General features: G+C 42.9%; 1 protein-coding gene across 1 annotated transcript; it reads left to right on the top strand.

Annotated features, from left to right (window-relative positions):
- Positions 1 to 536, top strand: LOC136775172 (uncharacterized). Its single transcript, XM_066729692.1, has 2 exons — positions 1 to 236; positions 303 to 536. The coding sequence occupies exons 1-2, from the start codon at positions 35 to 37 to the stop codon at positions 458 to 460; spliced, it is 360 nt and encodes a 119-aa protein (XP_066585789.1). The 5' UTR covers positions 1 to 34; the 3' UTR covers positions 461 to 536.
- The last annotated feature ends 13,241 nt before the right edge of the window (positions 537 to 13,777 follow it).

Genomic DNA, 13,777 nt, shown 5'->3' with positions numbered 1-13,777 from the left:
CGAAGAGACCGGGGAAGATATTGAGTCAAAGGAGATGAAGAAGGAAGAAGAAAAAAATAAAGTGAAGAAAGACGAAGAGACTGAGGAAAAAGATATTGAGTCAAAGGAGACGAAGAAGGAAGAAGATAAAGAGGAGAAAAAAATAGAGGAGGAGGAGGAGGAAAAAGATATTGAGTCGAAGCAGACGAAGAAGGAAGAAGAAGATAAAGAGGAGAAAAAAATAGAGGAGGAAGAATGTAAGTATTAACTTTATCTTTTTTACCTTTTCATAATTATTACCTGTTTGTATTTTTAAATTAAAGTGAAGAAAGACGAAGAGAAACAGACCGGGGAAGATATTGAGTCAAAGGAGATGAAGAAGGAAGAGGAGAAAAAAATAGAGGAGGAGGAAAAAGATAATGTGTCAAAGCAGACTAAGAAGGAAGATGAATCACCAAATTTCTTTTTCTTTTATTATTAAATTTTTATAGAATAGTTTAAAAATTATTGTAGAAATATTATTAAAAATATATATTAATTTTATTTAAAAAACTACAACGATTGTTCAACTAGCAAACCCCTGCTCCTCAACCTTGAATTCACGTGAAAAACGTTATCATCCAAAGTATGGACGAGGTAGTAGAAGAGGAGGAGGAGGCTGTTAATAGCTATTGTGAAGTGGAGAAATCTAATACGTATTGATAGAGAAAATAATAATAATTATACATTTCGTATTGAGCTTACATCTCTACCATTCTCAGTCTACCGAGTTTGCTTGACGTGACAGTTTCAACAAGAAAAAAATGGGTGCAATTAAATTGTACAGATTAACTACTGAACAAAATATTGAACAAAATATTGAAAACATTCAGAATATGGATGAATTTGTGGAGGAAGAAGAAGAAGAAGTAGATTTGGAAGGAGATTGGGGTGAAGTGAATAACAACGCGTTGACCGCGATTGTCAGAATGTTGAGGAAGAAGCTTCAGCGGCAAAAATCAACATCAAATATTGATGATGATGATGATGATGATGATGATGATGATGAGGCTAATCTATTAGATTATAGTAGTGAAGTAGAGTGGGAGCCAGAAATTTGGGAATAAATTTCTCCAGAAAATATAATACGGTTCGACGAGGATAATGACGTTCTCCAGCTACTGTCGAATTCATTTACGGAAACCTCCAACAATCGGTAAGAATCGATGAAAAAAAAAAAAAACTATCAAGTGCTTGGATAAGTAGTATAATTTTTCCTAATTTTTTTTTTCTCGTAGATGATACCGCTCCTACTACTGCTACTCTCACTACCACTTCATTTTTATAATATTTTATTATTATTAAATTCAATTATAACTTTTTTTTTTTATGTATGTTATTAAAAATATATTTATAAATTTTAATTAAAATAACAAAAAAATATCGTTCATTTCACAACCTCAAAATTCTATTTCTCCTTCTCCTTCTATTATTATTATTATTATTAACGTTCGTCGTATCAGGTCTCTATTGAAATTCTCTTTGACTGCGTTCCGCTTCTCGGATAGGAGGCTAATATGTTTTGATAAAGAGTTAACTAATATGTATTGATAAAGAAAGGTATCTGACTAACTAAAATGTACGTGCGTAATCGGTCAGTTCATATTTCATTGGGAGATCGTTTTGCATCTGAGCGACTAGTGACGAAAAATCTTGAGATCATTTTAACGCTAACAACGACAGTGACAATGTTCCGTGCTACATCTAAAAAACGAGACATTTTTAAGGATAATCCTGATTTTGATGCCTTGATTGAAGTGCTTGTGGGGATAATAAGTGAAATAGAGGAACAAATAGAGGAAGAGGACGAAGATTTGTTGAGGAATCCGGAGGATATTCCTGAATTTAGCGCCTTGGTTGAAGAACTTGTGGAGATAATGGGTGAAATGGAGGAAACAGTGCAAGAGGAAGAAGATTTGATAGTAATTGTTGAAAAACTAGTGGAGCTCAGAAATCGAATACAAGAAGGGCTAGAGCAAGCGGAGCAAGAGCAGGAGGAGGAAGATGAGGAGGAGGAAAACGAAGAACAACATTAATTCAAATATGTTTTTGAAGAGAGAAATTTTGGAGGCTGCGCAATCTGAGACTTTCGTCACGGGGGAACACAAGTTACGAGCCTGAGGTACAACTTACTTCGTCACGGTGGAAGCAAGCAAATACATATATATCATCAGTCAATAATGTATTTCAATAAAGAGGGTTTTTTATGCCGAAAGGCTTTTTCCCTTCAATTTTTTTTTTTATTTAATTACCTCTCCATCAATCCATAACAATTTCCCTTTTTATTGAATAATAACAAAATGGGAATTATATCGCTCAAATACCTATAAAATTTTTATTAAGAAAAATATTTACATTTTAAAAATTCTTTATCCATAAGGTTTTTTTTTTTTTAAAAAATAACGGTACTCGCAAGCCAGCAACCATTTTCCAGTTATATTGCCTTGAGAGTCATTTTCACACCAATAGAACCCTTGAACACTGCTCCTAAATCTTTTCAAGTGTTTCAAATACGTCCCAACCACTTCTCTTTAGGTAAGGTCACGTAGGCTCCGCTCTTATTACAGAGCGGATGATAAGTATCTACGACGATGGACTATTCGCCTTAAAAGAAGTCGATCGCGAAACCTAATACGTATTGATAATTGAATATAAACTTCTCTCCGCATTGACAATGAGATGTAAACTTGATCTGAAGTGGAGAGAAGGCTAATATGTAAACTTGATCTGAAGTGGAGAGAAGGCTAATATGTATTGTTAAAGATGTATAAACTTCATCTGGAGTATAGAGAGAGAGAGAGAGAGAGAGAGAGAGAAAATTTGAACACGTAGAGGAGAGCATTCTTCAAATCAGTCTTCAGTGAACCATCATGAGTTCCACAAGGAAAGTTAGTTTACCGGACAAGAAAGTGACGCTGGAGGATCTAAAACATTCCTCCAAACCAGTGGCAATAGTGAGGCCAATTGTGAGGCAGCAGCAGCAGCAGTCAGTGCGAAGAGGGTATCGCACGATACCCGAACAGCAGCAGCCACTGCGGCGGCCACATTCGCTGCCCATAGCCCTGCGGATGCTGCATGCAGCGGAGCAGCCTGCAGCGGAGCAGTCTGCAGCGGAGCAACCTGCAGCGGAGCAGTCTGCAGCGGAGCAACCTGCAGTCTCGCGTAGGCTGTAATTAATATTACGTTTACCTAATATGTAGCCTATGTGAGCTGCTAGGTTGTGTGTGTGTGACAGGCAGTCCCCACCAAATCGGTAAGAGTTAATACAAAAAAATAATAATAATAAATATTAATAATAAATATAAATAATTTTTCTTTTTAATTATAGATGCTGTTGCTGTTTTTATTGCGGTACCTATATATATATATATATTTCATATGTATTTCAATAAAGAGGGTTTTTTATGCCGAAAGGCTTTTTCCCTTAAATTTATGTTTTTTTTCTATTACATTACCTCTCCACCAATCCACTGTATCCCGTACTAGAAATATTGCAAAGAATCAGCTACAGAGGAACAAAGATGGAATCTCTCTCTCTCTCTCTCTCTTAGACGTACACTGCTTAACGTAAGAGGGGGGAGGTCGCATCATCGCACTACTCTCTCTCTCTCTTGTATGGCTTAACGTAAGGGGGATGGGGGGCTCTCTCTCTTGTACGGATAAACGTAAGGGGGACCACGTGTGTACCCTACTATTCTGCTGGAATCTCTCTCTCTCTCTCTCTCTCTCTCTCTCAGGCGTCCACTGCTTAACATTAGAGGGGGGGAGGTCACGTGTGAACCCTACGAGTTTAACGTCGGGGGAGGACGATGCGCATGCGCACAACCGCGCACGAGGAGAGGGGGCAATTCCCCTACTTCCCTTGCCCCCGCGGGACCCCGACCCCCTCGCCACGCGGTCCCAGAACCATCCTAGCCTATCTACTGGCCTTCCTCGCCGCGTTAGCTCGATTTATCTCTCGTCGCGGAAAACCTGCCGCAATTTACTCGGATAATGGCTTAAACTTTCAAGGGGCAGATGCTGAACTTACGCGCGCTTTCAAATCATCATTAGAAATCGCTCGCTCTCAAGACACTGAACCGATCAGTGAAATCGAATGGAAATTCATTCCTGTCGCAACTCCGCACTGGGGCGGTTTATGGGAAAGCGCCGTTAAAAGCATGAAGCACCATCTCAAACGATCTATCGGTGTTTTCGTGCCTAATTTTGAAGAAATGACCACACTCCTCTCGCGAATTGAGGCCTGCCTCAACTCTCGTCCGATTTCTCGTATGCACGACGATCTCGAGTCGCTTGACGTGTTGACCCCAGGTCATTTTCTGATAGGACGGCCGCTTTTAGCCCCCCCGGAATTCGCCACGCTTGATCTTCGCGAGTCGACTCTCAATCGGTGGCAATCCGTTACGAAAATATCAGAAGTATTCTGGAAGAAATGGTCTTCAGAATACCTTCACACTTTACAAAATCGGCCTAAATGGCAAAACGCTAACATGGACTTTCAAGTCGGAGATATCGTTCTCGTTAAAGTTCCAAACAATCCGCCTCGTACATGGACATGGGGTCGGATACTAAAACTTATTTCTGGGGTGGATGGGCTTGCTCGTGTTGCCACTATTAAAACAGCAAAAAAAGAGATACAACGCAGCGTTTCTCAACTTTGCAAGCTTCCTTCTTAAACCACTCTCTCTCTGTCTTCACTTCTCCTCCTAAATAGCCTTCTCTTATGGCCTCTTGGGACTTCCCAGGTCGCCATTTTGGTTTTTTTCTTCTGAACTTTCTGGGACTCCCCAGGTTGTTCCTTTCCTGTTCCGGGTTTCCTGGGACTCTTCAGGTTGCCGCCATACCGTATCTGTTTGTGAGTTTCTCCTCAAAAGGTTCCCAGCAACTTATGGTTTCTTCTACTCACTACAGTTTCAATTAATTCATGGCGGACAACCCGTGGGCCCATTTATTGGGCGTAGGGTATAAGGAGGAGGAGGAAGATGACGTTTTGGAGCTCCACGCTCCTTTGGAGGAAATTGACCTCCAGAAGGTTTTTGACCTGGAAGAGAGAAAGGAGGAAACCCCACCACCACCAGAACCGCTCATGCGACCACGGCGACAACGCCCTACCGTCGCGTCCACCGTGAGCATTGCGCCGACCAACTGGGCTGGAGGAGTTCTCCACGATCCCAGTGCCAGGGAAGTCGAGCGCAATGCTCACAAAATCATAATCAGGGCCTTTGGTCAAGAAATCGCGGTGCCATTCATATCGGCATTGAAATGCCGCAAATGGAAGGCCTGGGCCCCTCAGGGTAAAATTATCCTGAAGTGGTCTCCCACTCTTGCCCTGAGGGGTGCCAGCCTTCTCCTGAAGCCGAAGCACTGAGCTTCACTCTTGTTATTGTCCCTATCTGTTTTATATTTTTTTTTTTTATATATACTTTATTCTGTTAATAAAAATTGTTTGTTGTCTATACAACTTCTTTTATCCTTATTTTGACACCATCGTGTCAACGGGGGGAGTTTGTTCGAAATCAGAAGAAGCAGAAAAGCTCAAGGACCGCCAGCGTCCGTGCTCACTCTTTCTTCTATCTATCTTGCGTTCAGGAGCTGAACTGAACACCGATATCGCGCTTGGGCGAACCCTCGAATAGTTCCTCCCGACCGTTTCTCCCTTAATTTTCACAATTTCCTAGAAATAAGCATAGCTACGCATAGCCCCGAATGTTTACTTTCTATAATGTCTAAACAGCCTTTTTCGATAAAATCTGTTTTTACGGCTCAAAACAGCATTTTACTGATTACATGTCTGGGCTTCTATACCCGTCTCTCTCGCTCCGCGGCGAGCCAGCGTGCCTCGTAGGCACTGGCACGCCGCGGTAGCGACACTGGTTTCGCTCGGCCACCAGGTGGCCAGCACCACGATCGCTCTCGCTAGCGAAAATTGCATCGCACAACTATATAGATGGGTCCTTGATAAGGACCCATCGCAGCCTAATCACGCTCGACAGCAGCTCAGCAGCGACAGCAGCAACGACAAGCTCCGCCTCTTACTTTTGAAGCCTTCCGGCTACAGCGCCTCTACGGCCACCTTCGCCTCAACGGCAACCAGCGCCTCCACGGCCAACCAGCGCCTCCACGGCCAACCAGCGCCTCCACGGCCAACCAGCGCCTCCACCAGGCCATCTACGCCTTTTTAGGCATTCTTTGCTTCGGTAAGTATCACCAAACCACCCACCGCCATCCTAGGAGAGGACTTCCCTCCTGCGGCCTTCCACTCCCCTCTCCTACCCCCTCAACACTGCCTTCCAGGGGCTCGCCTGGAACAGTGTTCCTTAGTTCTCTTCCACGGCTCTCGAGGAGTCGGGTAGTGGGAGGAAACCTCTCCGAGGCAAATTCCCTAGGACTTCTGACGGCAGGAAATTCCCTAGAAAAACTTATAATTGCGCGGCACCTTTAAAAGTGCGAAAATCTATCTTTGTAAATTGCGTGAAACACATTACGTGCAATTTTATTGTAAAACTTTGTATATATTTATTTATTTATTTTAATAAACCACCTCTTGTCAACCGACAATTTTTCGCTCTTTTTATTTAAGGCAAACCTTCCCATTGTTCCTCAACAGATTTCTAGGTTAAGTTTCGGCGCACCATTTCGTACAACTGCATTTTCTAAATCCACTGAACCCACCGAATCTCCAGAGTTTCGGAATATTAATCAAATTAGTAGTAGAAAAAAGTTAGGATTAGAATTAGATTTAGAGGGGCTAAATATCGAGGAAAAGGAGTATATTATAGATTTAGTCGCGAAACATATAGAAAATTTCAAAATACCAGGGAGACAATTGGGACCCGCCAGTACAGCTAAGTGCTCTCTCGATACCATCGATGAAATTCCTGTCCACACTAAACAATACAGATTTCCCCCCGTTCATAAAACCGAAATTAACCGACAAGTGCAAGAGCTATTAGACCAGGATATAATTGAACCCTCCTTTTCCCCTTACAACTCTCCGGTATGGATTGTACCGAAGAAAGCTGACGGGGACGGTAATAAACGCTGGCGGATGGTCATAGACTTCCGTCATTTAAATGAAAAAACAATCGCTGACAAATATCCTTTGCCCAATATCACAGAAATCTTAGATCAACTAGGGGAGGCCAAATACTTTACAATATTAGATCTAGCATCAGGATTCCATCAAATCGAAATGTCCGGGAGAGATGCACATAAAACCGCATTCTCTACCCCTTATGGACACTATCAATTCAAACGAATGCCTTTTGGGTTGAAAAACGCGCCTGCTATTTTCCAACGCGTTATGGATTCGGTATTGGCAGGGTTACAGGGGACAGAGTTGTTCGTTTATATGGACGACATCGTTATTTATGCCAGAACCCTCGAAGAACACACGGTAAAGTTCGAGAGACTGATGAAAAGACTGAAAGACGCCAATCTCAAATTACAGCCTGAGAAATGCAGCTTCCTGAGGAAAGAAGTAGTATATTTAGGGCACGTCATTAGCGAAGACGGAGTTAGGGCAGACCCAAAGAAAATAGAGGCCCTTCAGACTTTTCCCTTACCAAAAAACCCCAAGAATATAAAACAATTCCTGGGACTCGTAGGCTATTACCGACGATTTATCCCCGGGTTTTCTAAAGTAGCAAAACCCTTGACGGACCTACTACAAAAGGCGAAACCTTTCGTTTGGACTCATTTGCAGCAAAGGGCGTTCGAAACGTTGCGGGACGCCCTGTGTACGGCTCCGATACTCCAGTACCCGAATTTCGACAAGCCTTTCATAATTACAACAGATGCATCGGGTTACGCGATAGGCGCGGTGTTGAGCCAAGGAGACGTAGGCAAAGATCTGCCGATTTCATATGCGTCGCGGGTACTAAGCAAAACCGAGGCGAAATATTCCACCATAGAAAAAGAATGTTTAGCCATCTATTACGCCATTTCCACCTTTCGACATTACATTTACGGGCATAAATTCACGGTGATCACCGACCATAAGCCGCTGGTGTGGCTCAAAAACGCAAAAGATAAATCGTCTAGACTTTGGAATTGGTGGCTGAAGATCTCTGATTTCGACTTTGAAATAAAACATAAGCCCGGAAAAATTAACGACAACGCAGACGCCCTCTCAAGAAACCCTCCAGAATATGTCCTTTTCAGTCGCGTTATTTATTACCCCAACTGCAATAAACCTCAGCTATGCGAACCCTCCGTTAGCCTCTTTGCGAACCAAGAGACAGAAACTGATACGCGCTGTTTAGACTACGAGGAACCTGAGCCGATAAACATACTGGACAAAGCCGAAATCTATGCTCTCCATGAAGACCCTAGTGACGACGAACTGACCGACGACGAAATAACAGACGATATAAATGATACCGTACAATCCACTACACCCGAAAACAACGACTCGCCTAAGTTTGCTGAAACACGCGACTGCCTGACAAACCGACGCGATAACATCGTTATTTTTACTGATTGCAAAGGAGAACCCGTTGACAAAGGCGCTCTGAAATTGCGTGAAGAGAACCTTTTGCCCTCTTATCAAGAATTGACACTAACCGAGGCCCATATAATTTATCAAAATCAGAAGGTCCTTGTAACTCTTCCAATAAAAAGGGAACACAAAGATTTACTCACCGACGAAGATTTAAATCTAGCTTTGTTATCATTACTGCAAGTACAAGACACTTTCAAATTTAAGACCATATGCCTAGCCAAAACAGAATCCATAGATGACATTCCTTGGAAACGAATTGTAAATCTACTAAAGCGAATTTTTATTGGCAGAGAGATCACCTTTATAGTCTGTAAGCAACTAGTAATAACCCCAGATAAGCAAGCACGGAAAACCTTAATTAAAGAATATCACGAGTCTAGCTCAGGAGGGCACAAGGGTATCTCGAAAACGTACAACAGAATGCGGCCTTACTACCATTGGAATTCCATGAAAAAGGATATCCAGGAGTTCATTCAGAATTGCCGGGGCTGTCAACTCCGCAAATTAATTCGAATAAAAACCAAGCAACCGATGGTCTTAACGGACACACCGGGATCTTCGTTCGATAAAATAGCTTTAGACATAGTAGGACCGTTACCCGAGACCCTTAAGGGCAACAAATACATCCTAACAATGCAGGACCTTTTGACGAAATTCCTAATTGCAGTACCCCTATCTGCGGCCAATAGTATCGAAACGGCACAGGGATTACTGAAAAGGTGTATCTGTGTATTTGGAGCACCAAAAGCTTTATTAACGGATCAAGGGTCAAATTTCTTATCTAGCATTATGAAAAGCGTAGCGAAAAAGTTCAACATCAAACAATTCCGGACTACGGCCTATCATCCACAGTCAAACGGGTCGTTGGAAAGGTCCCACCATGTATTAGTAGAATATTTAAAGGCTTACGTTAACACTAGTTACACTGACTGGGATGAGTGGCTCGAGACCGCCACGTTCTCATATAACACTAGCGTACATGAGAGCACCCAGTTCACACCCCATGAATTGATATTTGGAAGAATCGCCAGGATTCCGGCATCGGACCCGCCGTTAGAAGAGTCTACTGAACATACGTATGTCGAATACGTTACAGAACTATTCCATCGTGTAAATAATGCTCAAGCTCTGGCTAGAGAAAATTTGCAGAAATCGAAAGAAAGAAATAAAAGATATTACGACGCGCGCGTAAAGCCTGTCACATTCAGGGAAGGGGACTGGGTATACGTGGTAAAAGAACCTAGAGTGAGGAAATTCGCGAATCAATATGAAGGACCCTTCGAAATCCTAGAGACTCTTCCTAACAATAATCTTAAGATTAGATATAAGAATAAAATGCGTATTATACATAACGATAAAGCTAGACTAAGTAAGGACGTTCCTGGATTGCAGGACGCAGCATGTACATCTCGTCTCCCCACTTCTTCCTCATCTTAACATTCGCACGTCTCTGCGCTGGGCTGATTGGTTATGACTGCCGAGGGCCCCATCTAAATGTTACCACCATCAGCTTGTTAGATGTAGAAGACTGCAATATAAAAAACATCCAAACCGAAACCACTCCTACCTATATCCAAGTCCTCCAAATCGCTGATTATCAACCCATCGAGATCATACAATGTTTGGTCCATTATTCAAGAACCGTAAAGTACTGTGGAATGCACTCACACACCTCTGAAGTGCACAACGGGTTTGTCTCTTACATCAAGGAAATTAACGAACAGCAATGCCGCACCATGCACTCTACCGGTGTTTTCTACTTCAATGATCGTATAGTAATATCAGACTTGAAACCAAACTCTACCACCTCCAGGCCAGTCACAGCCGCAGGGAGGATAGATAACGACGGAAAATGCATTGGAACATATTACGCAGATACCTACGGCTCTTGGGACAATGTAATCGTCCAAGGGTCATTGGAAATCACTCTGAAATCGGGAATAAGCATATTGCGAACACCTACAGGAAAGATCAATTTACCCTCAGGCACCGTATGCCATGCTGGAGACTTAGAATGTATGGATGTACAGGACGGAAACACATACTGGCAGTTAACCCCTTCCAGCACCTGTGACTTCTCTGGGTATGACGTCCTATATGAAGGCAAAGCCCAGAAGATTCAAGAAATTGGATCAACAAACGCACCCGAGGTCTTCTCCGTTATCTCTAATGACATCACTTTCGCCCTGACTCGCACGACTAGCCTGAAGATATGTGGATACGAGTTATATCGCACGGAACACCCTAAATTATTCGTACTGGAAACCCAAGCAGGAAATACTTTCCCAAAATCCAGGGACATGTCAGTCGAAAACATGGACCTGTTCACTTACATAAATTCAAAGTTTATATACGTAGAAAGACATATCCGCAACCAGGTAAATTCATTATATACAGATATCATCAGGCAAAAGTGTGATATGGAGCGTCAACTGTTGGAGATCACGTTGTCGACCGCTGCCTCTAACCCCACCGATTTCGCGTACACACTTATGAAGGGACCGGGATACACTGCGGATCCAGCAGGGGAAGTAATCTACGTTATAAAATGTATCCCTGTGCGAGTGGAGATTCGGGAGACATTGGAGTGTTTCCTAGAACTCCCAGTGACTTACCTCAACGAATCGTACTTCGTGGCCCCCCGATCAAGGATTTTAAAGAGGTATGGCACCAAGAGAGATTGTTCCAGCGTCTTACCAACACGCCATCTGACTGAACATGGATGGGTGCGGCTGTTACCAAAAGCTCTGGACGTAAGCGCTCCTGAAAAATTGAAACCGAAAACTCAGCTTACCTGGAAATATCTATCACCTGGGAATCTTGCCACTTCCGGTATATACAGTCAGAACGATATTGACCGATTGCGAGATCACATCATGTTCTCGGCTGAAAGACCGGCCCTGACTAATAATGTCATCAGAAGCTTCTCAGGACGACCATCCATGGAAGAGGGCATATCAATTCACCATCTATTAGACGAAACGGCACTGGAAAAAATTACCCAAACCACCATGGGAAAAATCTGGATGGGGATGACCACTTTTGGGACCACTAGTGCCGGACTATTGGGAATATACATGGTATACGTCGTGATAAAAATGACCCTTGATACCCTGTTGCATGGTTACGCCTTGCACGCAGCCTATGGATGGGGAATTCACCTAGTGGGGGCATGTTGGAACTCGCTAACCAACCTGCTGTTGCACCAAGCTGTTGCAAGGAGACGGAATCCTGAACCCGGGACCAGAAGGAGAGACAACGAAGCGGAAAGAATCGAAGAGGCAGCTCCCGAAGGATCACGCTCCAACACCGAACCGACTTTGTATCCTACTCTACATAGATCACAGAGGTCCCTGGACCTCCGCAGGGACGATCTCGATGGGCAAAATAGCGCCCAAAACCCTTATCCTCCCAGCGCACCGAATAATCATAGTTCGACATTCCTAGACCTCACTAGAGCTTAATTACGTCATACTAACGACTGCTGACATTACTAACCACCCTTTATTTCAGTTTCCCTTCCAGATTTCTATAATTTTCCATCGCAGTACAATAATGGACAACGAGCAATTCTACATCAAAGGGGCAGCCAAGGTATACTGCACGAGGGGAGCCCGCATTGTATTGGACGGAGACACTGCCAGCCCGGGGCTGATTTGTCACCGGTGCTTCGACAACAAGGATCCGGAGACGAAGCAACTATACCACGCGCGGGAATATATACAAATCTCGAGAGCCACCCTTACAGAAAAGATAAAGTGCTTCGAATGCAAGGGGAAGATATATACCAGCTACCCCCGATGCCCGAGTTGCCTCATGTGTTTCATAGTAGACAATTGGTGCAATAACTGTATGGTTCAAGACCCTCAATACAGTTTCCACAAGGTCTGCAACATATGCGAGGCATACATAGACGATCCTAGGGATGAATGCCCCCACTGCGTCAAATTCATCCTGGAAAACCGTACTAGGCGACTCAGGGCAGAAGAAGATGCTCGAGCCCAGACCTCAGGAAATCAGCTTTAATCCCTTAAATAGAATAAAGCCCTTCTGGCTAACAATGGGCTCCCTGACCCCATTAGCATAAAAGAATTCGTCCAATTCTTTTATTTCTCCCAGGGGGGGAGGTGTAACATCCTTTTCCCTTGGGAGCACATATTATAGCTATAACGCTCCTCACGAGATAGTGGAGAGGGGGCAACCTCATGCGCGTTAACTCAACGCGCACCCCCACTCCGATGGTCAGGGAGTCCAGCCCTAGGTTAAGAACGTAGCGACTAATTTTCAATTAATTCATTCAAGATACTTCTTTTAACAAGGTCATACCTTTGTTCTAATCGATTTGTTACTTTTCCTTTGTCTTACTTGTATATCTTAGCATAGTTATCATTTCTCATTTAATTGTAATCAATATCCGTATTTCCAATAATTATAGTATTTCGATATTCTCAAAGTAAAATCAGTGTGCTTTATTTTCTCCGCATTTTCCACTTTCCATTCATCTAGAAGAGGCGCATCCGGACGAACAGGTAAAATAATCTCAGCATCACTCCACACAGCGAACGAATCGAATCGCGACAGGTCCCGGGCAAACTAGTCCAACGTATAGTGCCCGAAACGGATTATTCAAGAACGAGCCGCGTACGTATAGAAATCCGTCCACGAGAACCGGGACGTTACAATACATAGATGGATACCTGAAAATCGATTATGTGATCAGCTATGTATAATCGAATCGCGACAAGATAGAGGATAGATCCAATGGAGACTTTTGTAGATCACCTAAAGGTGAATAAAAAAGTTCCTATTGGCTCTATGGTTATCTCGTCGCATTTCGATTATACAGTGCTGATGACATAATCGACTTTCAGGTATCCAGCTTTGTATAATCGAATCGCGACGAGATAATCATAGAGTCAATAGGAACTTTTGTATTCACCATGATGTGATCTACAAAAGTCTCCATTGGATATATCGTCTATCTCGTCGCGATTCGATTATACATAGATGGATACCTGAAAATCGATTATGTCATCTGCTATGTATAATCGAATCGCGACGATATAATCATAGAGTGAATATGAGCTTTTTTATTCACCATGATGTGATCTACAAAAGTCTCCATTGGATATATCGTCTATCTCGTCAGGATTCGATTATACATAGCTGAAAACCTGAAAATCGATTATGTCATCAGCTATGTATAATCGAATCGCGACGAGATAGAGGATAGATCCAATGGAGACTTGTAGATCA

This window comes from Prorops nasuta, unplaced genomic scaffold (genome assembly GCF_024137725.1).
Source record: "Prorops nasuta isolate Cenicafe-Biocafe unplaced genomic scaffold, Cenicafe_Pnas_1.2 PNAS00007, whole genome shotgun sequence".
NCBI lineage: Eukaryota > Metazoa > Arthropoda > Insecta > Hymenoptera > Bethylidae > Prorops > Prorops nasuta.
This window is presented reverse-complemented; position numbering and strand designations above follow the sequence as displayed.